At 37.9% G+C, this 27,565-nt stretch overlaps 1 protein-coding gene across 4 annotated transcripts in view; it reads right to left on the bottom strand.

The window, feature by feature from the left end:
- Nucleotides 1-27,565, bottom strand: part of LOC121370263 (tubby-related protein 4-like) — a 150,173-nt gene that overhangs the window by 103,512 nt on the left and 19,096 nt on the right. For all 4 annotated transcript variants that reach the window (XM_041495390.1, XM_041495392.1, XM_041495393.1 and 1 more), the window contains exon 2: nt 24,607-25,859. In XM_041495390.1, the coding sequence (XP_041351324.1) occupies nt 24,607-24,867 (261 nt within the window). In that variant the 5' untranslated portion in view covers nt 24,868-25,859. The remainder of the gene's footprint in view (nt 1-24,606; nt 25,860-27,565) is intronic.

The raw sequence follows: 27,565 nt of genomic DNA, 5'->3' as shown, positions 1-27,565 counted from the left end.
CCAGCCAGTGCACCATGACTGGTAAATCAAAGGCTGTGGTATGTGCTATCCTGTCTGTGGGATGGTGCATATAAAATATCCCTTGCTACCAATGGAAAAATGTAGCAGGTTTCCTCTCTACGACTGTCAAAATGACCACATGTTTGACATTCAATAGCTGATGATTAATAAATCAATGTGCTCTAGTGGTGTCATTAAACAAAACAAACTTTGCAATGGCTATCATCATGTTGGCTCACTGCTTCCCAGACACCGGTGTTCGTTCTCTGCTTAGCTATCCTTTATGCCTATACAATGGTCACAATGTGGCACAGCTGCATGTATCATCAGTGTGAACCAAAGCTGCATGGTACCACAATGAAAAAAAGTTGTTTTTTGTTTAACAACACCAGTAGAACACATTGGCTATTGAATGTCAAACATTTGGTAATTCTGACTTGTAGTCATCAGAAGAAACCCGCTACTTTTTTCCTAATGCAGCAAGGGATCTTTTATATGCACCATCCCGCAGGCAGAATAGCACATAACACAGCCTTTGCTATACAAGTCGTGGTGCACTGGCTGGAACGAGAATAGCCAATGGGCCCACCGATGGGGATCGATCCCAAACCGACCGCACATCAAGCTGGTGCTTTACCACTGAGCTATGTCCCGCCCCTGGAACCACAAAGAATTGAGACCAAAATCCACTTTACACCAATGTAATGATGTTACTCTGGCAACAAGAAAATAAAGTCAAAGAAATTAATGAAATGAATCGTTTGCTATTGCCCAGTTCTCCATACCATAACATGTAAGTTTCATAGAATAATTTTATAAATGATTGATTTAGCCACAATTGGTAAGAATGCAAATTAAGAACATTTTTTGGTACTGTATTATTTATTATTTAGATCTGCACCACCAGTTTTGTGAAGAAAGCTTCAAACAAAATTAAGAAAAAAATGTGATGCAAGTCGGAGTTAATTAGTTGAACCTCAAACTATATGAATCACTTCCATGTACTTCAAGATTTATTCAATAATGCCAGTCCCTTCATTATTCACAACCAGACAAAGCCAAGACATCAATGTTTCTGACTAATAACAAGACTTGAAATATGAAAATTACTGGGTCTATTCACTGGTACAGATACGGTGCATCGCACGTAATGCATGTTATTAATTAGATATATTGGTGTAACAGTAATAACATGCAGTAGGTATCAAAGACGGTGCTAATGGTATTTATGATTCGAGGCTCGACCTGCATGCACGGTCATCTGAACAGTGACGTACTGCGCCATGTCTTCAGCATGAAAACTGAACAATAAATCAAGGACCAAATGTGCTAGCTGCATCCCTCAAAAGAAGAAAACCTGTTGTAAAGCATGACAAGAGCTGATTGGTATTAAAATTGAGTAACCGGATTACTTTGAGAAGAGAACTAACCTTACTTCGGTAGTGTCAAACAATCAGTTCGGTGCATGTACTCTTAACACAATTTACAGAGCTTGTCCAGTATCAGATAACCAAATACATTCCTACAGTGTGTGTGGAATTCTTATGACCTCCAATTTCCAATCAGTATTCTGTGCCAGTTTTAGTTAGCACTGCCCCGGGTATCTAATAACCTCCGTATAGAATGGTCATGGACAGCTAGCCATTTCCTAGATGAAATGCTCATGGCCCTACATAACACTCGGATGCTTGCCATGCACAACTAAATTGTTCTAACAATCCATCCGATCTGACAAGTTAATTAAAAATTACAGTACGTTGGAAAAAAAACCCCACACAATCATTTATTCATTTATTCATGAATTCAAAGCTACGGCATGTTTGACAGTTTAATTGATTTTAATTTGCTGCCAATATAATGGAAGACAATTTGCTAACTGTTTATCTCATTTTAAAGGGAAGGAAATGTTTTATTTAACGACGCACTGAAAACATTTTATTTACGGTTATATGGCATCAGACATATGGTTACGGACCACACAGATATTGAGAGAGGAAACCCGCTGTCGCCACTTCATGGGCTACTCTTTTCGATTAGTAGCAAGGGATCTTTTATATGCACCATACCACAGATGGGATAGTACATACCACAGCCTTTGTTATACCAGTTGTGGAGCACTGGCTGGAATGAGCAATAGCTCAATGGGTCCACCGACGGGGATCGATTCTGGCATTTTAAAGGGACTGTACTTCTTGAAATTTCCTTGCAATGTAAGATGTTTTCGAATAACAGCTAGAGCCTTTTTGATGATTAAATTTTCATATTTTAGGGATTTATCCAGTATGTTTCTCCAGGGTTCCATGCATGTTTGATGGGATTGGGAAAATTAGTTCGAGTAAATCATACTTGGGATATTTTTTCATGCCACTGCTGAATTAATTTAATGGAACAGACATAATTAGATATATATCTTGCCACTTTATCATGGGAAGGGGCCCATTTTTCGGACCCACAGAACACCTGGATAAATCCCTATATTAAATATATTTTCTTGTTTAGAATATCAGTGTCTGTATAAACAAGGTGTTTCTGGTCTTCCTCATGTTTGTAAGGGTGGGACATAGCCCAGTGGTAAAGCATTCGCTTGATGCGTCTAGGATCGATCCCTGTCGGTGGGCCTATTGGGCTATTTCTCGCTTCTGCCAGTGCACCACAACTGGTGTATCAAAGGCCATGGTATGTGTTATCCTGTCTGTGGGATGGTGCATATAAAAGATCCCTTGCTGCTAATCGAAAAGAGTAGCCCATAAAGTGGTGACAGCGGGTTTCCTCTCTCAATATTTCTGTGGTCCTTAACCATATGTCCTGACGCCATATGACTGTAAATAAAATGTGTTGAGTGCGTCGTTAAATAAAATATTTCCTTTCCTAATGTTTGTAGTAGCCCAAACCTGATTTTACCTTCCAATCATTCTGTGTATATGAAATATGAAAAAAAAAATATGTCATGATGGAAAGAAATATGGGATCACACAAACAGTAACATGCAGCAACCATTATTAGCTATATCTGATCAACAGTTGTCCATTTCATTGTTTTGTTTTGTTTATTAAATCATTTTATGTTCATAACACATAATACACATACGGTGCATAATCATACTGATGTCAGAAGTTTTTTTATCTTATCATCGGCTACTGGACATCAAACATATGGTCATTCTGACACTGTTTTTAGAGGAAACCCGCTGTCGCCACATAGGCTACTCTTTTACAACAGGCAGCATGGGATCTTTTATTTGCACTTCCCACAGGCAGGATAGCACAAACCATAGCCTTTGTTGAACCAGTTATGGATCACTGGTCAGTGCAAGTGGTTTACACCTACCCACTGAGCCTTGCGGAGCACTCAGTCAGGGTATGGAGTCGGTATCTGGATTAAAAATCCCATGTCTCGACTGGGATCCGAACCCAGTACCTACCAGCCTGTAGACCAATGGCCTAACCACGATGCCACCGAGGCCAGTGATCTTTTGGTGGATGGAAGACACATCTGACATAAGACTAAAGCAATTTAGCCAAGTCGGCTTCATGTTAATTTTGTTATGCTCCCTAAGCCCCCAACATGGAAGCACTGATCCGTGTGTTAGTGTGTAATATGAATAATATATTAAAACATGCTGCCTCAGTGGTCGTGGATCAATGGATGGAATGAGTAAAGAGACTTTCGTCCGTCCCATCCTGGTACGCCATCAGCAGTAAGCCACAGTGCCGTTACATCTCGTTAATCGTTCCATGCCAGAGTTGATTGATCTCGCCTCTTCAAAACATGTTTTCTTTGGGGAAAGCATGCAGATCCATAAGCAGTTAAATGTCAGCGTTGATAAACAGAAAAAAGCAATTAAATTTCAACCCGCCTCGGTGGCGTTGTGGTTAAGCCATCATACTTAAGAACTGTAGGTCCTGGGTTCGCATCCAGGTACCGGCTCCCACCCAAAGTGAGTTTAACGATTCAATGGGTAGGCGTAAGGCCACTATACACCAACTTCTCTCTCAATAACCACTAACCACTAACCTTTGTCCTGGACAGACAGCCCAGATAGCTGAGGTGTGTGACCAGGACAGCATGATTGAACCTTAAATGGATATAAACAAGAAAATAAGTATGAACAAACAATCAAATTTCAACATCAGTTGTCTTATTGGGTGGGGGGTGCGGGGTGGGGGGTGGGGGGGATATCTTTTGTGAATTAAAAAAAAAAAAAACTTTGTTTTGTTTAACAGCACCACTAGAGCACATTGATTTATTCATCATCAGCTACTGGATGTCAAAACATTTGATAATTTTGACATATACATGTAGTCATAGAGAGGAAACCCAGTAAATTTTTTCATTAGTAGCAAGGGATCTTTTATATGCACCATTCCACAAACAGGATAGCACATACCATGGTCTGTGATATACCAGTCATGGTGCAATGACTAGAACGAATAATAGGTGAATTTTATGTGCAAAATATTATGGTACTTTGCTGACCAATATATGAAAAGAATATTTTATTTTAAAATTGATGATGTAACCCAAATATCAAACAATATGACCCAATATAGATATAAGCCACAACCTTGGTCTCCGTTCCACAAAGTGATCATAGCACTAAGATTTCCTTAAATATTTTATGCACTTAGGTGGGACCCTAATAAAAAACCATGAATATGAGTTGTACTATTATCTGCATATATAACTAACGACAAACACTACAGTTCCACTTGAACTCACTTGTTAACAACCATAAAGCTGTAGCCCATAATACTGTAAGCAGAAATAATACATCTATCAAACCATAACATCTGAACAACACTCTTTGCACAACCTCAACATCTGAACAATTCTCTTTACACAACCTAACATCTATAAAGCACTATATGATCCTCACAACACTCTTTACACAACCTCAACATCTGAACAATGCTGTTTCTCTTTATCGTCACAACATCTTAACATCTATCTTAAATTGTTTACACTATCAACATGAACAATTCTGTTTACACAATCAACATCTGTAAAGCACTGTATGATCCTTACAACACTGTTTACACAATCTCAACATCTGAACAATGCTGTTTACACAACCCTAACATCTGCAAAGCACTGTAACATCTTCACAACACTGTTTACACAACCTCAACATCTGCAAAGCACTGCAACATCTTCACAACATTGTTTACACAACCTCAACATCTGAACAATTCTGTTTACACAATCTTAACATCTGTAAAGCACTATATGATCCTCACAACACTCTTTACACAACCTCAACATCTGAACAATGCTGTTTACACAACCGTAACATCTGCAAAGCACTGTAACATCTTTACAACACTATTTACACAACCTCAACATCTGAACAAATTATGCTGTTTACACAAACCTAACATCTGCAAAGCACTGTAACATCTTCACAACACTCTTTACACAACCTCAACATCTGAACAATGCTGTTTATACAACCCTAACATCTGAACAATGCTGTTTAAACAACCCTAACATCTAAACAACCTCAACATCTGAACAATGCTGTTTACACAACCCTAACATCTGAACAATGCTGTTTACACAACCCTAACATCTGAACAATGCTGTTTCCACAACCCTAACATCTGAACAATGCTGTTTACACAGCCTTGACATCTGCTAAACACTGTAACATCTTCACAACATGTTTACACAACCTAAACATCTGAACAATGTTGTTTGCACAAACATAACATCTTCACAACATCATAACATTTTCACAACACTGTTAACACAATCTGAACTGTAATGCTGTTCACACAACCTTAACATCTGTAAAACACTATTTACACAGCCGTAATATTTTCACAACATTGTTTACACAACCTTAACAGAGGTCTACACCTGCACAAGTGTTTATGCATAATCTTATATCATCTGTACAACACTGTTTACACAACCCTAACACCTATACAATTAACAGTGTTCATGCAACTTTAACACATACGCACACTTGTTTGCTCAATCTTAAGCACCTACACAACATCTAATACAGTCTTAACACCTGTCTTTCACTGTTTACGCCCATTGTTAAGGCCCTGCTACACGATACGAGTGACTCGTATGAGTCACTCGGATTGCAACGCCAACAAGCATATCGTAACGTGTGGCATGTCATACGATTAAATCGGCCCGAGTCACTCGTACGAGTCGAAGTTTAGAACTTGTTCTATTTTCATACGATTGAATCGGCCCGAGTCACTCGTACGAGTCGAAGTTTAGAACTTGTTCTATTTTCATACGATTGATTCGGACGTTTGGGGACGTTGACCAATCAAATCGTGGCGCAGATAACATTAACGTTCTGAGTGTAATGGCGGAAAACTCTGTTCGCTTGTCGTCAGGTACAGACCCAACAGCTCATAGAGTTGTATCAGTGGCACAACTCTTTGTTGGGTGTGTCCAGTCATTTATATAAATACAGAGACGTTACGACAGCCGTCTTCTTATCAATACACAACACTGTTTACCATGGTTACAGGAATGATATTTTTTCAATGACGTCACGTTTCATACGATTGACAAGTACCGTGTGGCAACACGTCCGATTCAATCGGTCCGATTGACTCGTGCCAGTGACTCGTACGAGTAACTTGGTCCGATTCTATTGTATCGTGTAGCAGGCCCTTTAGCCCTTCCACCAGATTGTTTACAGCTGCAACACCTAAGTGGACACCACTGTTTATCTAGTCCACTCAGTACCATTAATTCCAACACCTGCACAACACAGGCTGCATCTGTCTCCATGACACAGCAAATGCATCCTGTTCACTGACAACAGATACTCTTCTCTAATTACGAGCCATTCCGTCTCATTAATATATAGTCTAGTCCACATGTATACAATGCAGCAATGTCCTTAGTTTCCAAACAATTAATTTACAGGTGGCCAGCTTTTCCAGTTCAGTAAGTAAAGAGTTTTACATTGAATCATGTTATATCTGATTATTCTGCTGCCGAAAGATTTCGAGCTACTAATTTGTCTGCTCGGGTGAGTTATTAAAACAACGTATACCAAAGAAAGAAATGTTTTATTTAACGACGCACTCAACACATTTTTATTTACAGTTATCTGGCATCAGACGTATGGTTAAGGACCATACAGATATTGAGAGAGGAAACCTGCTGTCTCCACTTCATGGACAACTCTTTCGATTAGCAGCAAGGGATCTTTTATATGCACCATCCCACAAACAGGGTCGTACATACCACGGCCTTTGATATACCAGTTGTGGTGCACTGGCTGGAACGAGAAATAGCGCAATGGGGCCACCGACGGGGATCGATTTCCCACTGACCACGCATTGAGCGAGTGCTGTACCAATGGGCTACGTCCCACCTACCAATGTAATCATGGCAAATAGAAATCTATGAAACATTTTGTATTCATTTGAAAAGGCCACTCTCCATGTGTGTGGTTTGCTTTGCATGCACTGCACAGCAAAAGGTTACCCATGAACCAAATTTTTTGGGTGACATACATTTAGAATGCAGCCTGGAGAAAAAATGCCTTGGAAATGAAAGGAATATTTATTTAATGAAACCTCAGACCATTTTAAGTGAGACAGAAAACACACTGCAGCAAGAGGATTTTTTTTTTAATATGTACTTGCCCATAGACATGACAGTACATACGATTGTCTTTGATATACATTGTAGAAAATTGATCAGGATACAAAAAATCCAAGTCCATCGATGATCAATGCACCTCAAAATGTAGAGAATATTCATATTATCATCCATTAATGGATTTTATAGGCGATATCGCTGGCACTATAATTTGCAATATCTCCTGCGATATTCTCCTAGGAGATATCACTTCTTTTGTTACGTCACTATGTATGTTTCAGCGCTAAACCTATCATTATTGACATCACACCACTGTCGTTCTGCTAGTTAACGAGTCTATACCGCTGCCAAATATATAGAGATTATTACCAGAGTGTTTTTCGGTATCATCAATATCATATATTAGGAATAAAAATTGTATTTTGCGAGCCTCTTGATATTGACGATACCAAAATACACGAGGGTAATAATCTCTTTATCATATAAGCTCAAGCTTAATAGAACGTGTTTTTGTAAACTGTACACGCAACTTTAATTCCAGTCCGCCATTACTTGGTATTCAAATGACGTAAGAATATGTGGCGTGGTGTATTTTTGAATGAAAATGACGTCAAACTCGGATGACGTCATTTTGGATGTCCTTACATAAAAATAAAGTTATGCCTAATGTTTTTTGTTTTCTGAACGCTGGGCAGCTTTCAGTGTCAAATTGCCATTGAAATGTTTTTATTTGATGACATACATCAATCATAGAGTGTCACCCAAGTACGTTTGCTTAAATGTCAATAAACTTAGTGCCGAGACCTCGACTAATTTACATCTAATTTGCAAAGTTATCAAATTCTCAAAGTATGTGATCTGAAAAATATCACCTACTTTGATTGCACTGAAAATGTAAGATATTATATGATAAATTATGATATTACACGATACTCAGGGAGTATCCTCTATTTACAAACTTCCAAAGTATTGTTCTACTGATGTTATTAAAATGATACGGTCCACTCAGCTGTTTATATGTTTGACAAAAAGCAGAGAGTTACATTTTAATTACAGAAGATGATCACTTACAAAAAGCCATCCGTTATGAATGAACATTTTGTTTCCACCTTATAGAAGTCTCAACAAAGTTTAAGCGAACAATATTACAACCATAATTATGCAGAGCTAGCTACTATAGCTAAATATGCTGAACTCCTCAGAAAATGCAACACCCAATTTTAAGTTGTTATTACTATCATTTGTGAGAGATTGCTACAAAACACAATGACCCTAACCCTTGAACATAATTTTTGGTTTATTTATTCCCTACCAGTATACTACTCCAGTTAAACAAAATCAGTTAAATGTATAATTTTTTCTTCTCTTATCCATTTTACAAAATTATACAAATTTGACTAGTGCTTTGTCAATGGAGTTTAGTATATATATTCAAACATATATTCAAACATATATTTTGTTACATTATGCTGCTAAATTTAATTATATGAACTGAGTAAATAGTGTTGTAAAGATGTTACAGTGCTTTGCAGATGTTAGGGTTGTGTAAACAGCATTGTTCAGATGTTGAGGTTGTGTAAATAGTGTTGTGAAGATGTTACACTACTTTGCAGATGTTAGGGTTGTGTAAACAGCATTGTTCAGATGTTGAGGTTGTGTAAAGAGTGTTGTTGTGAGGATGTTACAGTGCTTTGCAGATGTTAGGGTTGTGTAAACAACATTTTTCAGATGTTGAGGTTGTGTAAACAGTGTTGTGAAGATGAATGTATGAAACTGAAAAAAAAATGTGCACACTTTTGTGTGGCTCACTTCATCTATATTAACATTTTGGATTACAATATTAACTGTTTTTATTAACACATACATGCATTTAGACATTTTTAACATGCAAAAAAGTTAATGTTTGCTTCGTTTAAAGATATCACTAGAACACACTTATTAATTAATCATCAACAAGCGATCTTTTATATGATCAGACTTTGATGTAACAGTTGATGTAGGGCACTTGTTTGGGTAAGAAAAAACAACCAGTTTGCTAAGGGGGTTCAATCTAAACAACTCAAGAAAATATTCTACTAACTAGATCCCACCCCATTTTTACTTGACAACATATATTACCAACTACACATATTAAGCAGGATTTTATCCAGGCATTCTGCAAGTCTGAAGATGGGCTCCTTTCCCAAAAGAAAGTGGCACTGAAAATTCCCAATTTCTATGTAAAAAAGATTCCAAATATATATATAATTATGTCTGTTCTAATAAATTAATTTAATTAAACTGGGGTGGGACGTCGCCCAATGGTAATTAAAGCACTTGCCACTGGGATCGATCCCCATGCTTTCCAAGCAGTGACACGATCTTAAATTCTGTATAACACAATTTATATTTGTAATATATATATATATATATATCTGAATTTGGTGGCCAATTCTAAAATAGCACCGGTTCTTGTAAACATCTTTATTTGGACTAACGTGATTAACCGGCCGGTTCGGTTTCCGTGCAGTGATTGATTGATTGTGTTCTTTCTGTCCTTGAGATTTAATCCAGTTTGATAATACTTTTTATCTCACTTGGATAGAATCTGTTTATTGTAAGTGAATTCCATTTCAACCTGACAGAACCGTTTTTGTATGTATTAGATATTGATCTTCAAAATCTAGCAGTAACTATGGCAACTGCAGGCGGTATACACTCATGAGGAGCTCATGCTTGTTTGGTTCTTAAAAAACCCGGACATTAATTGAAAAAGAGAAATTAAAAAATGTTATTTTAGTTTAATCAATTAGTACTGATGTGAGAATATAGAAGTATATATAGTTCCAGTTTACTTAATAAAGTTAAAGTTTGTTTCGTTTAACAACACCACTAGAGCACATTGATTTATTAATCTTCGGCTATCAGATAAAGTTTGTTTTGTTTAACAACACCACTAGAGCACATTGATTTATTAATCATCGGCTACTGGATGTCAAACATTTGGTAATTTTGACCTATAGTCTTAGAGAGGAAACCTGCAACATTTTTCCATCAGTAGCAAGGGATCTTTTATATGCACCATCCCACAGACAGGATAGCACATACCACGGCCTTTGATATACCAGTTGTGGTGCATTGGCTGGAACGAGAAATAGCCCAATATATGGGACCACAGACAGGCACAAAGCACAGGACCACACAAAGCACAGGCACACACAAAGCACAGGACCACACAAAGCACAGGCACACACAAAGCACAGGACCACACAAAGCACAGGCACACACAAAGCACAGGACCACACAAAGCACAGGCACACACAAAGCACAGGCACACACAAAGGAAACAAGAAACATGTTGGATTTGTCAAAACTTATAATTTAACTTGAATAGTATTACATAAGTTAATGATAAATTAAGGTTAATTAAATAAACCATTTCCTTCTGTTTTTCGTTTTTCCTAATAACTATTGGGTTAATGGCTTTATAACACTCTAATGTCAAATATCTATTTTTTATGTAATTAACCTACATGTGTAGTCCTTCCAACAGGAAACACCTTTTTTTTAAATACTATAGCATTTACTACAAGTTATTTATTTGTGAGCTGATTGTTTTCTCTAATTGCACACAAAACAACAATAAAAAGTTATGAAATTATTTACAAAAAACATTTTTGTAGGAAGAAAGGAAAGGAAATGTTTTATTTAACGACGCACTCAACACATTTTATTTACGCTTATATGATGCTGGACATGTGGTTAAGAACCGCACATATATTAAGAGAGGAAACCCACTGTAGCCACTTTATGGGCTACTCTTTTCGATTAGCAGTAAGGAATCTTTTATATGCACTATCCCACAGGCAGGAAAACACATACCACGGCCTTTGATATACCAGCCGTGGTGCACTGGCTGGAATGAGAATCTTTGTAGGAGGATGCAAGTAAATGTGCATGTGTGTGTTATATACATGTATGTATGTGCTAAAAGTTGCTATACTTTTAAAAATGTATCACTAAATTAAATATTAAAGGGACTTAACCATCCAAAGGAAGGTTTATTATCCAAGAATATTGACACTAATCTGTGCCAATCAACTCTCTTATCAGGCAATTGACATACCAAGACTTCGACAGAGAGTTCTACACAACAGGTCTACCAAATACGCAACAAGGAATCTTTATATATGCACTTTTCATAGACAGCACATATACCACAGCTTTTGATATACCAATTATGGAGCAATGATTGGCATATGGGAAAAAAAAACGAGGACCACTGATCCACTGATTGCAATCAATCCTATAGTTCATCCCATCATTCTGTAAAAATGTTTTTTGTAAATAATATTAGTTTGGTTTGACGTAAGAAGAAAAGTAAAAGTGTTTTGGAAATTACAAAAATAGTAAAAAAAAACTACTGTTTTTCTGTGCAATTTACAAATTAATTGGCTCAGAAATAAATGACTGGTAGTAAATTCCATAGTATGAAAAAAAGGCATTCCCTGTGGGACAGACTCTATAGATGACCTATTTTATCACAGAAAAATCTACATCACATATATATAGAGATTAAAATGCAGCTAGTTCTGCAGTGGAGGAGATGACTCAGGTTGTATAGCATAGTTGTTGTGCTAGTACAGTAAGTTGAATAAGACTAATAGAGATTAAAATGCAGCTAGTTCTTCACTGTTAAAACAAGTATGAGCAGACATGTGAAAAATATGACTGCAATAACTGTGACATAACACTTTTAATTTGTGAGTCATCGTCTATAGAATTTTCATTAACAATTTATTTAATTCTACTAGTACTGAAACTATTTCGTTGTAATGTTTTATGGTCATGTATTCAAGTTACAAAATCGTTATATTTCCAGACAAAAGTGAATAAATATATTTCAAAATAGAGACTTGAATTAAATTACCAAGTTGCATCAATCTTTTATTTTCTTCTTTCTTTTTATTTCAGTTTACTAATTAAATTCTAAGGAGATGTACTTCTAATATGTGAGAGTGCACTATACGATGTATATGTAGGTACAACAGAAGTCTCACGTAGCTACACATAATCATCAGAAAGCGATTGCTTTGTCTCGTGGGGCCCCCGCCATACCCAGCTGACAGTTTGAACCCAAGTTTACCATGTACAAAAGGAACATATCAAACTGATGAATACTTAGAACACATTAAATTAATGAACACTGCGGTGATCCAAGAACATCATTGTCGGAGATAATGAATATAACTGTAATCCGAGAACTTCATCGTTCCAGACAAAGACGAGACCTACTGACACAGAATCATCATGTTGTCACTTGCAGGCACTCTAAGAAACAATGGGAGCAGGATGTACATGTACATGTACCTATAGATGTTTGAAGTAATCCAAGAACGTCATCGGTCCAGACAAAGACGAGACCTACTGACACAGAATCATCATGTTGTCACTTGCAGGATGTACGTTTACTATCCATATAGTTAAAAAAAAAACGAGTTAATAAAAATCATACGAAGAACACGCATATGTGTAATAGCAATTAAGTGTAAAGACGTAATTTTTGGAAACGACGTCATAAGATGATGTTGCTTCACCAGTCCTACATGTCACTCAGACATGTGAAATGTGAAATATGATGTCTTATTGTCGTCGTCTTCTAGTTGTGGTTAAAACATTTTGAGCCAGCCATTAATTGTTATTCATAAAACAAATTACAACAATAATATAGATAATAAAGAAATTATTACTCGCGTATGTGTCGTACTGATTTTACTAAATTTTGTGTATTATCCTTGCTTTCCCTTAGGCAATACAAAAATCATTTGTTTCGTATAATCAGTAAGACGCACAAGCTCGTATAATAAGCCCACTGGTAAAGCATTTGCTTGATGTGCGGTCGGTCTAGGATCGATCCTCGTCGGTGGACCCACTGGGCTATTTCTCGTTCCAGTCAGTGCTCCACAACTGGTGTAACAAAGGCTGTGGTATGTACTATCCTGTCTTTGGGATGGTGTATATAAAAGATCCCTTGCTGCTAATCGAAACAGCCCAATGGGTCCACCAACGGGGGCCGTGCAAGGAAGAAACCTGTTGTGACCACTTCATGCACTACTCTTTTCGATTAGCAGCAAGAGAACTTTGATATGCACCATCCTACAGACACAGACAGTATACATGTAGTACATACCACAGCCTTTGTTACACCAGTTGTGGAGCACTGGCTAAAACAAGAAATAACCCACAGACAGGAATTGATCATAGATCGATCGCGCATCAGGCCACTGAGCTACATGTACGTCCCGCCCCTTTCAAATATAGAGAGACAGTATTAAAAGAGACTGGTAAATATACATGTAACCCTAACCTCAAGGATAAAGAGTATGGGCCCACTGACGGGGATCAATTCTAACCAACCGTGCATCAGGCGTGTGTTGTACCACTGGGCTACGTCCCATCCCCAGACATAAAGAGACAGTTTCACACCTGTTATCTATGGATACCTTGGGTATACTGTTACGCATTAATTTTTTAACTGTATTTCCTCACTCTATTAAATTTGCACTGATTGAATTACCTGACAGTTCAACAACCGGATTATTAGATGAATAAATATGACGTACGACAGCACTTGAGGACCCAAGTCATCTCCAGTACTGATTATGCCATTTAGAATAAATTATGTCAAACGAGACGGATCAAACGACACAACCGATTGGCGTTTATGCGCTCCACACATCTTTGTGTGTCTTTGCTGGAAATTGGATTGTCTCACGGGATGTGAGAAGTTGTCAAAATTTGCTGTGAGGCTGGCGGGAATGATTTCCTCAGAGAACACAGCCAGTTAATTCTTAATTGAAAGTGTCTTCAGCTTCCACAAGAAGACGGCTTAAAATTAAATTATTGAGGAAATGTTGGCCAACAAAATGAAAAGTTTGTGTTGCATGGTAAAAGAATCGTGACCAACACAAATATATAATATATAATATATATATTGGTATATATATATATATATATAAAATATAATATATATATTTATACAGTGAAACCTGTCTAAACCAGATCACTAAACTGGGCCTTTAATATTTGTACGAATTAGACAGGATCCGGTGTTTAGATGGGCCTGTTTTAGAATTTAGAAAATTCAGGTCCCTGAAAGTTGGCTGGTTTTGACAAGATTCCAGTTTGTTCAGGGTCCGGTATAGACAGGTTTCACTGTATATGAAGAGTTCAATTCCATTTATGTTATTTTGAGAATGACGTGATTTTGCTGCAGCATGAAGAAGGAAGGAAATATGGTGTTGAACATATGGATACGGACCACATAGATATTGAGAGAGGAAACCCGCTGTCGCCACTTTATGGGCTACTCTTTTTGATTAGCAGCAAGGGATTTTTTTCATGTGCACCATTCCATAGACAGGGACTGTAAACTGAATAATTTTTCTATGGATCTAACTGTATATTTGGTATTTCTTGAAAAAATACCTGGCTACAATCTAACTGTAGACCCTTCAACCTTCAACTTGGTCTGTTCCAGTTGCTAATGACGTCACTTTCTAATGATGTCATTAGCTTTCCGGGTGTTATTTTCATTTTATCCCTGAAAAAGAATGTAATTATATAACCATGCAGGGAAAATGGGCGTCAGCTGGGTCGGAATCATACTGTAATTAGTCAACTCCTACAAAAACCCCAACAACCCAACGACATCAGGGACAGGAACCGTCCAGGACAACCTCCTAAAACATCTCCACGAGAAGACAGGGCATTGTTAAGACTTATTCGATGTTTCCCTTTTGCCAGCAGCAAGATCTTGAGAGATGACTGGATTCCCAACAGGGCCATGTTAACGAGGACCGTAAGGAATCTGCTGAAGACCGCTGGTTACCGAGCCAGGAGGCCTATCAAACGTCCCCTTCTGACACCAGCACACAAAGCAGCACGTTTAGCATGGTGTCAGGTACGCCACAGATGGAATCTTGCATCCTGGAGAAAGGTTCTTTTATCAGATGAAAGCCACTTTCTTCTGCACATGACTGATGGAAGAACTCATGTCTGGAGGCAACCAAATACCGTCTATGATGCCAACAACACCCAGGAAACCATTCCATTTGGAGGTGGTTCTGTGATGGTATGGGGATGTGTTTCGCATGATTGCAAGTTGGATCTGGTCACTGTTCAAGGCAATCTTAATGGGCCAAGATAGCAGAGGGACATCCTGGAAACTGTTGTCGTCCCTCACTGACAAGCATGCTTTGGCCACGGGACCAGTGTTTATGGATGACAATGCTAGACCCCATCGAACAAGACACTTGTGCAAATCAATCAAACTAGCGCCAGTCCCATAGTTAATTTATCTACATTTTCACACACATTGACACACTTCATTTCCCTTGTAACATTACACATTAAATTAGGATAAAATTATGTCTTAACTTTCGTGTGATCATGTGACATGCTACATCTCCACACAAAAAAAAGCAATTTAAATGGAATGGGTCAATTAAATAGTCACAGTACGTTGCAAAATATAACTTACTTCCCAAAATCAGGGTGGTGCTTAATTAATTTTCAGGTGTGTATATATATATATATATATATATATATATAAAATAATTCTTTAACACTTTTTTGAGCATGAATTTGTTCTTGTTGTTCTTGTTGAAATAACTTTTAAATAATTCATTTCTGTTTATAAAAATCAGGTTTTTTTTACTTGTCTCAAAAGCTCTAAAAATGTGTTAGACAGTTATGTCAAGAGGCTAACGAAATGTATATAAGCAAGAATATAGTAAGCAATGTATGTGTAATTTAACAGTAGAAATGTGATCCTTTACATATATTACCAGCCACAGTGGTGTTGTGGGTAAGCCATTGAACATAATGCTAGTAGCTACTGGGTTCGCAGCCCGATAAAAACCAGCTCCCACTCAGACCGAGTTTTAACAACATCATGGGCTGGTGTAAGACAACTACATCCTCTTCTCTCACTAACCATTAACAACTAATCCACAGTCCTGGACAGACAGCCCAGGTAGCTAAGGTGTGTGCCCAGGACAGTGTGCTTGAACCTTAATTGGATACACTGTAAGCACGAAAATAAGTTGAAATAAATTTACATATTTTACTAAAATCCTTTTACATTGTCTCATAACCTTAGGGCCAGTGTCCTAAGTTCATATCTATTTTAACCAACTGAGTAATCAACTGATCGGTTGGCGCACACTAATTATAACCAATTATTGATGATAAATTCCAACTCATTCTACACAATCCATGAGTAATCCATTTGTTATGAATAACTCCAGCTCAGATATATGATACCAATGACAGATTTTCTCCGGTATGATCAATGACTTCCAACATGGTAGGCATCCGATGAACATAATTACACAGTATTATAGTCTTATCAAAACTGGGCTGTTACCAGTTTTATTAAGACATATAATCTATAGTCCGTCCCAGCATTCTATTAAAGTGTTTTTGGTAAATAATTTCAGTTTGGTTTGACGTAAGAAACTATTTTTGTGTCCAATTTACAAATCAATTGGCTCAGAAATAAATAATATGTAGTAAATGCCATAGTATGAAAAAGGCGTTCCCTGTAGGATATGGACTATAAGCTATTGTACTGATAACAAAGGTCAATGAATGATTACGGTGTAATTATCCTTGTTGTTGGGCAGAATTATTAAGAAATTTAAGCTCACATGCCGTACATGTTACATGCAATTATCAAGTGACAATTTTCTTATTAGTTAGTCTATTGAGCTGTATATCTTTGTACGATCAAGACAGGTAGTTCAGGTGTGTTTAGATCTGAAGGGAACTATACTAGATTTGGCAAGCATGATGAAACAAATTTTGGTTCAGCTCATTTTCAGATATGGAAACAAATTTTGGTTCAGCTCATTTTCAGATATGTAGAGTATTTTCTTGAAAACGATATGAACATGGTTAATTTGAAGGGACCGGCCTCGGTGGTGTCGTGTTTAAGCCATCGGACATAAGGCTGGTAGGTACAGGGTTCACAGCCCGGTACTGGCTCCAACCTAGAGAGAGTTTTAATGACTCAATGGGAAGGTGTAAGACCACTATACCCTCTTCATCACTGCCACTCTGTACAGCCTTCAGAAATCCAGAAGTCAGTGAAAATGGCATGGTGAGTCATAGGGAAGGAAGGAAATGTTTTATTTAACGACACACTCGACACATTTTATTTACGGTTATATGGCATCAGACATATGGTTAAGGACCACACAGATATTGAGAGAGGAAACCCGCTGTCGCCACTTCATGGGCTACTCTTTTCAATTAGCAGCAAGGGATCTTTTATATGCACCATACCACAGACAGGGTAGTACATACCGCGGCCTTTGATATACCAGTCATAGTGCACTGGCTGGAACGATGAGTCATAGGGATGCTTGAATCTGGGACCTCTCAGCGTGATGTCACACATCAATTCAACGTCCACAGAAACACCATATGGCACTTATGGCAACAATATCAACAAAACAACCAGGTCAGGGATCCTCCCAATAGCGGCAGACCACCAGTGACAACCCCTCGCCAAGACACATGGATCCGAACCATGCATCTGTAAAACAGGTTCAAGCCAGAAACCCTCACAGCATGTACCATCCCTCAATGAGACGACAGTGCCAGGCCTGTATCAATGCTCAAGGTGGACACACTCGCTACTGACTGTGTAAACTTCGCTCTGGACCCCCTCTAGTGATGTGGCTCATTTGCATATGGCAGGTGCGCTCTTTTCATGGACTATTGCTCGTTTCCATACATTCGGACATTTCTCTTTCCATGTTATAATGTTTCATACACAGCAGTAAAAACTTATCATCAATTATCTTTGTCTTTTGTGTGTCACAATAACCTTTGCCTTTTAGTATACATATAAAAAGTACATCAAGAATTGCCTATGGAAATAATAACTGATCAAAATTACAAATGTAAATATTGTTCTGCATCCAGTTCACCTCTTGAAAACAAAATCTTCTCATTTCCATCACGTTTGCCAAACATTAGGTCAGCTGAAAGTTAATTCCAAAGATTTGATATGATAATACAAATCTGGAATGGGCAGAGATGTGAAAAGCAGACAGAAATTTCCACATTTCATTCTCGTCCCTCTCCAATGAGAGAAAGCCTGAGATGTGTAATCGCGTTTTGTTAACGCAATTACCATCAGCGGAAACCAAAATGACATTACTTGATCATCGCAGCCAGACTCATCTCGACGATCATTCCGGCTGAACACTTCATCATTATTATAACCGATACATAAAGTTTACCATTCTCCCTGGACCCGAGTAGTTGACGGCACTTTGCCCATTCAGGGCTGTTTCGCAATCAACAGAAATGGAACACACACGGGCAACTTCTGATTTAAGCGTCCTAATGGTTCGTACGCTGTAAACACTCGGTTACAATAATTGCTTGGTCATCTTCTCAACAAGCCTGGCCAATCGCACACAAAGCCGACTCGGACATTTCCATACAGCTTATGTGTACAGTAACTCAACATCATCAAATTGATTGTCCAAGCAGGACCCCGTAAATCGAGGGATCCCAAATGAATGCATTCGTAATGGAGTCTATACATTTAGGAAGGAAAGGACAAATTGGCCAGAAACAACTCTCCGCGGTAGAGAATATTTTAATACCTTGAAAGAACGTCCAGAATTAGTCCGATGATTACAGCCACACATAGGACGTGGTTAGTAACAGAAAGGACGTAAGTAACCGTGGAGACTGGGAAGAAATGGTTCAAAGACGGCACAATAGTGTAATTATGTAAATGACCTTTAAAGAGACTATCTCGAGTTTGCCGCATTGTATGATGTTTGCGACAAATAAAATCTTTTAATGATCAAAATTACATACAGTGTAACTCCTCTAAACCGCACACCCTCGGGACCAAGTAAAACATCCGCTTTTAAGCCATATCCGGTTTAGAGAGATTTTCTTCTGCACAGATATTTAAAAAGGGACCGTGAAAAATGTTTCACGGTGTTAAATATATTTTCTTGTTTAGAATGTATATCTGTATATTCAATGGGTTTCTGGTCATATTAATATTTGTAAGTAGTAGCCCAAACCCGATTTGGTATCCAAATAATTTTCACGGAACATTTTGTTCACTATCATGTCGTAATTCATTATGCAAGTTTCAGAGATTGCTACACAATTTTAAAACATTAAACAGTAGTTGCTAATTAATTTTCAATTCACTAGAAATATCGCTAATCAAAATTTTAAAAACAAAATGTTCCCCGATTTGGTACGTATGAAAAAATACATATTAGAAAATAAAATGAAGTTTGACCTATAGTAGCCTGCAAACACTACACAGTTATTACTTTTTAATATATAATTACAATCGTTAAAAAGTCTGTCAGTCAGCAACATCATAATGAGTCCAGCTAACTCAGGATAGCTAGTCTCTTTAATGCATAATTTACATTTATGTATGTTCAGTACTTTGTAAAGATCTTTGCTGAAGATAGAATTCTTAAATTATAGTACAGTCCAGGGTTTCTGCCAGAGGGTAAAATGGGTATTGTGCCATACCCAAATATTTTTGCAGATTTGTTTTGTTTTTAAGTTAACTTTTTGACAAAATAATTACTCCAATTATTACTGTATGATTTGCTTAACTCTAACCCTAAACATAACCCATTTTCTTTCTTGGGGAGGCCCTCCAAACCCCCTGTTGACTGTGGTTGCATTCAATTTCATAGTGCCATACTCACAAATGTCTTTTCTGGCAGAAACACGGAGTACCTAGCTTGCAACAAAGAAACTGAGAAAGTGAACACAATTTAATACTAACTACAAAATAAATGAGATGTCACGTGATGTGTTGTGGGTGGAGGTTTGGGACGGAAATCAAGATCTATAGGCTCAGCTTACATGTATATTAATACCTACAATATATTCTATAATTGGACATATTCTGATCGATTACAAGCAAATTATATAAACATACAAAGCAAATCTATCATAAGTGGCTTTAAGAGATGTACAGGAAAATCCTAGCCAGAGACAATAACAGTTACCTAAATTAGCCATTATTGACAACAGATTTAGTGAAGAATGGTGTCGACGATGGTAAGAAATTGATGTTGATTATCTATTCTAAATTGTTAAGCAGTTAAATCTACATACATTGTACATGTAAGCATGGTATACACACAACAAAGAGCAGCTTGCACATATGACACAACATACACAAAAGGATTACAAATATATTAATTTTTTTATTATGAAAGAAAGAAATGTTTTATTTAATGACGCACTCAACACATTTTATTTACGGTTATATGGCGGGTTTTTTATTATGAAAGACCAGTGTGCGATTTTGAGGAGAATCCAGGAGCACGAGGCTCGAAAAACTCATGTTGGACTCTCTAGCTTAGCTAGCATGGCTTGTAAATATTATTTGTACAAATTACATTGATTTTTCGAAATGACACAGTCAGCATATATCTCAAAATTCTGGCAAACCATAGTGTTGAATATAGCGACCTTTTCCATGGTTTTATGCAAAACATTTAGTGTATCTTCTGTTCTACTGAATACACATGGTAGGGCTCGTTGGGTTGGTGGCAGGCTCTGAAGATTTCCAAACAGGGAGTCTTTCTGGCACTTTAATTTTTGAAACAAGAATGGCACACTGTAGACATACATGTACAATGTTTTATTTAATGACGCATTCAACACATTTTATTTACGGTTATATGGCGTCAGACATATGGTTAAGGACCACACAGATATTGAGAGAGGAAACCCGCTGTCGTCACTTCATGGGCTACTCTTTTTCGATTAGCAGCAAGGGATCTTTTATATGCACCATCCCACAGACAGGATAGTACATACCACGGCCTTTGATATACCAGTCGCGGTGCACTGGCTGGAACAAGAAATAGCCCAATGGGCCCACCGATAGGGATCGATCCCACACTGACCACGCATCGAGCGAGCACTGTACCACTGGGCTACGTCCTGCCCCAATGTAAAGAAATGCAGAATGGAAAATAAATGGGATTTGTGTGGATGGGGGGGGGAGGGGAGGTGGGGGTGTTATTTCTTTACATTTTTGCATACTCTTCTGTCGATATATACACACAATAAAGTCAAAAACAATCAATTACATGCCAATACAGTCAGATCATATCATCGCGTTGCCGGTAAAACTCAGTTTGCACCTGTAAAACCAGCATGAGCCTCCGCAAATGGTCAAATACAACATAGTTATCCCCTACATAACACACACAAATCTAAGTATGTGATAATCTTTGCACCTATTCTTCTCGTTGATATATTATACATGTGTACAACAAAGCCCAAAAACAATCACTTACAAGCCAATAGTAATATTGTCGGATCCTATGACTGGGTGATCTAGATGTTTATGTACCAGTATATGTACTTTATTAGCAGATGACCAGTGGAAAGTAGATGATCAATGGAAAATAAATAATAATGTTTTGTATACATACTCATCTGGCTGATACGTTATTTATAATAAAGCCACAAACAATAAACTACATGCATTCTTGTTTTTTCCATGTATACCACCAGATCATATGACTAGATACAAATGTATACATGCACAGTATAAGCAGACACTCAGTGGAAAATAAGGAAGGAAATGTTTTATTTAATGACGCACTCAACACATTTTATTTACGGTTATATGGCGTCAGATATATGGTTACAGACCACACAGATATTAAGAGAGGAAACCCGCTGTCGCCACCTCATGTACTATTCTTTTCGATTAGCAGCAAGGGATCTTTTATATACACAATCCCACAGACAGGAAAGTACATACCACAGTCTTTGTTACACCAGCTGTGGTGCACTGGCTGGAATGACAAATAGCCCACGACTGGTATATCAAAGGATGTGGTATATGCTATCCTGTCTGTAGGATAGTGCATATAAAAGATCCCTTGCTACTAATGCAAAAATGTAGCGGGTTTCCTCTCTGAGACTATATGTCTGAATAACCAAATGTTTGACATCCAATAGCCGATGATTAGTAAATCAATTTATTACCCATATGGACAGAGAGAAGTGGGGAAAGAAAAAGGAAAGAAAAAAAATGTCTTCCCCTAGATACTTTTTGACATCATAAACAGTGCTTCACTATAGGTGGTTAATTGTGTGTGAGAATAGTTTCCATGGTGGAAGTCATGTCAACAACTAACTTATGTCATCAGCGATACGTATGTCACAGCTATGACACAATGCTGCCTTGTGTTCTCAACTTGCAAACTTATTGTCAACAACAGAAAATCTTCTATAAAATGATAAATATTGAAAATGGGAAATAAATAGAATACCCAACTCATTATGCGGCAATACCGTTTATCTTGCACTTGTCAATTCACTCGTGCAAGATAAATGGTATTGCCTCATAGCTCGTTGAATATTCTCTAAGTACTCTAGATAGTGGTATCATTAAACAAAACAAACTTTTCTTTTTGCTTTTCTTTTCAGTGGAACATAAATGACAATTTTTGGCATACTCTTCAGGCTAATATATATATATATATGTGTGTGTATTACATGTATATACAATAAAGCCGAAAACAATCAATTACATGCTAATATCGGCCGATCAAATGACTGGGTCTTCTGCCGTGTCCATCAATATTTCATGACTACGGGCCCGATATTGGCGAATACATGTCATACACTGTACGTGCTGTGTGTGCTATGCCGCCAGATCAGCGAGTTTGAGTTTCAGATGACTTGTCGAGAGGCGTGCCGCATTATTGAACAGCATGCTGCATCAATCCAATTAACGTGATCTCGTGTCAGCTATTAAGACGTTGCTATTACCTCACACATGTAGTCAGCAGTTTAAACAAATACTCCGTATTTACCGTCGGGAATAACGTTTGTTTTGTTCAACACCACCACTAGAGCACATTGATTTATTAATCATTACCTACTGGTAGTCAAACATTTAGTAATTTTGACATATAGTCTCAGAAAGATACATTTTTACATTAGTAGCAAAAGATCTTTTATATGCACCAACTCACAGACAGAATAGCACATACATTATACATGATATACAATTCTAGATCGACCGTGCAACAGGCGAGCGCTTTACCACTGGGCTACGCCCCACCCCTCACTAGATGAATGTTATAATATATTACATAGGAAGTATAAATTATTTTACCGCTTGTATACTATATATATAAATATTATGTAACATTGCGATTTTCTGGTATTTTACACAATGTAATTCTGTTTTCATTCCAATTCCTGACATTGTTTTGTGTAAGAATTAACTGGTAAAACATAAAAGAAAAAATTTTCTGGCCTTACTAAATGTAATATAAATCAAGCCATCCACCAACAGGTTTTGAACCATGAACTCTCCAAGTAGGACTTAAAGAGCCTATAGCAGTCGAAGCTGACGATGAAATTCTCAATAGTTACATGTATAATATTGCCAGTATAGGACCACTTCATATAAACACTGCCAGAGATACCTCACCTCACTGTGATGTCCCTTCAAGTTGCAATAAAGATTAAATTGTAATTGTATAAATTGAATATAAAGTATGAAAATCAAGTTAAAATGTACTAAAATTAAAAAAAGAACAATACCAAGTCCAACGACAGGTTTCAAACCATGAACTATCTGTATGTAAGAGCAGGCATGGTGGAAGCAAGTAGACATTTGGGGGGGTGGGGAGCCTGACTGAGATCAAGGGAGTAAAACAAAGTTTATAGGGGGTTCAGGAATGCTCTCTTGAAAAAATTTAAAAGCAAAATTCATCTCTGCCTTAAGATGTACTACCAATAATATTTTTGATTCCGAATTACTGGGGGGGGGGGGGGGGATTAGAGCTACCCCAGCTCTCCTGTTCTGCCATGCCTGAAGATCGACCCCAGAAGTCTGAGCTAACAGTAAAATTCCAAATTATCAATTTCGCTAAACTGCAAGTAGAACCATTTTACACACCTACTAACGAGAGATAGTAAACTTACCTCACTGCGATGTCCCCTCAGGTTGAAGTTGGACCGGGGCGGCGCGTCATACTTGTGGCAATGGCTGGTGGTGAAGGTCACCCCGACCACACCCTTGGCATTGCCACTGGCCAGCCAGCCCTCCATGTAGTACTGAGACCTGTTGAGCTTCCACCCTCCCCCCTCGTCTGGCAGGCCGTCAGGTACTTTCCCCATCCACGACAGACACTGGATGGTTGAGTCGGTCCGCGATGACGTCGTCTGTTCAAAGTGGACGTGCATCGTCGAAGCGTGGCTTAAAACAACACAAATTTAGTGTGGCGGCGACGACAACAGGTTATTTTTCGATCCACGAAAGATAAAGAACATATCACATTATGGAAGAGGGAAAAAAAAAAATTCAATTTTATTTTTTAAATCCAGTAGATGGAATCAGTTGGAATCAAGTCTTGAACTGTTGCTGTGAACGTACATCTGAGATAACAAACATATCACATTATGGAAGAGAAGAAAAACATAAAAATTAAAAAAAAAAAAAACACTAGATGGAATCAAGTCTTGCGCTGCTGTGAGTGTACATCTGAAATTATCATCCCACACGTGACAGTTGGCGTTCACATAAAAAACAAAAAAACAAACACTGAGTGGGCACTCGCTGTGTTGTGATCAACAATGATCAACTCGAGCCGACGAGAGGCCTATTCTTCTCAGCGAGTAACGAGATTTCCCTTTTATCAACAGCTTATCTCATTAGCGTTGTACACACACACATCAGGATTGAAGGCAAGAAAACCAGAAAGCCCTCCCTCTCTCTCTCTCTTTCTTTCTCTTTCGATATACGACGGTAGCACGACAGTATCTGTGTTCGTTTGATAAGCCGAAAAAACTCTGTACTCATAAAATCCCCACCTTAATGACCATCCTGGCATACTAGCAGCGCCCCGAACATGTGTCCACTTCGGGATGAACAGTCGAGCACGAGTATCGAGCACGAGTATATATTCCTTGAAGCGTGCCGCTGCACACAAATTGAAAACTGTGACTGTAAGCAAGCGGATGTCCTAAGTCACTGGGGCTGGTGGGCCAGGGTTGGCTGCCTCTCCGATCAATACTCTATATGGTAATCCATTCTTCCCCTTCCTTTCCCTTGTCTCTCTAGCCAGGCAGCAATTACGAGCCGGTGGTTTTCTTCAGTTCTGATTCATCAGCTAGTTGCTTATAGTTCTCTTACCAAGTGAATGTTGGAATCGACGGTGATGGCTCCGCTCAAAAACCTGGAAGAATATATATATATATATATGTGTGAAAAAAAAAAAATGCCGAAGAAAAGACAATTTTAAATTGATGACAAGGTGACAGACATGACTGCATGCACATGTGTGTGTTAGAGGAAACAAAGAAAGAAAGAAAGAAGTGTTTTATTTAACGACGCACTCAACACATTTTATTTACGGTTATATGGCGTCAGACATATGGTTAAGGACCACACAGATTTTGAGAGGAAACCCGCTGTCGCCACTACATGGGCTACTCTTCCGATTGGCAGCAAGGGATCTTTTATTTGCGCTTCCCACAGGCAGGATAGCACAAACCATGGCCTTTGTTGAACCAGTTATGGATCACTGGTCGGTGCAAGTGGTTTACACCTACCCATTGAGCCTTGCGGAGCACTCACTCATGGTTTGGAGTCGGTATCTGGATTAAAAATCCCATGCCTCGACTGGGATCCGAATCCAGTACCTACCAGCCTGTAGACCGATGGCCTGCCACGACGCCAGTTAGAGGAAACACGTCTATAATTAGGGATTATCTATACGTAACTCCTAACAGTGTCAGGAGAATATTGTCAAGAGTTCATGCAGTGATCAACTGCCTTAAGAAGCATTACACAATCGGGTTATAGTACAGTGAAACCCCTTTTAACCGGACAAACACAGGACCAAGTAAAATATTCAGTTGTAAGAGGTATATGGTTTATATAGGTATCTGGTTTAGAGAGGGTATCTGGTTTAGAGAGGTTCTGGTCTGTACCAATATTTCAAAAAGGGCTGTTAAAAACATCCAGTTTTGAGAGAATTAATTCTGCTTTACAGAGGGTCCGGTTTTGAGAAGTTTCATGGTAATGAGACGTAATAACGTCATCTAATTCACTAAATACACACAATAATAACATGTGGTTAGTATACCAATATGCGTAATAATACCATCTGATTTTTAAAACATCAATACACACATATATATATATATATATATATATCATATACTAGCTAAACGGACATAATAATACATGCATATTAGTGAGGCATACCATCTGACAAATACTAAATACAAACTACTGTACCATAATACAACATACATGGTTAATACATACATACACATAATACAGACCTTTCCCCAAGGATATTTTTAAGGTGCTTACATTTTCACTATCAGTTTAACGCAAATTCAAGTGCCAGCTTTGCTGTCTATGACAATTAGTAACTGACTGTTGTTAACACGTGAAAATTAACACTGTTTAGTTAATCTACAAACCTGTAACTCTTTTGGATAAAGTTACAATTGAGTGAAACATGGGTCTTTAACTTTGAAATGGTGAAATACCCTCTAAAAACAGACTAAAAGTCGACTCCATGACTGTTACTTCTCAGACGCACGTGCATTTTTAAAAAATATGAGAAATGCATTTTGTGATATTAAAAACACCAGGATGACCAAAAACACTTCAAATGTATGGAAATTGATAATTTAAAAAATAAAATGAAAGTAATATAGGATTTAAGTTATCAAAAACGGTTATAATAGTCAAAAATATGCATTAGTGTTTAAAAACTAGGGTATGTCCCTTTAAACAAAAGGGTGCTGAGGGGCCTTACACCTAATTAGGTATGAAGGACATGTTTTACCTAATTAGGTATGAAGGACATGTTTTACCTAATTAGGTATGAAGGACATGTTTTACCTAATTAGGTATGAAGGACAT

Source organism: Gigantopelta aegis, chromosome 4, assembly GCF_016097555.1.
Source record: "Gigantopelta aegis isolate Gae_Host chromosome 4, Gae_host_genome, whole genome shotgun sequence".
Taxonomy (NCBI): Eukaryota; Metazoa; Mollusca; class Gastropoda; order Neomphalida; family Peltospiridae; genus Gigantopelta; species Gigantopelta aegis.
The sequence above is the reverse complement of the archived record's forward strand: the minus strand, read 5'-3'. Positions and strand labels throughout refer to the sequence as shown.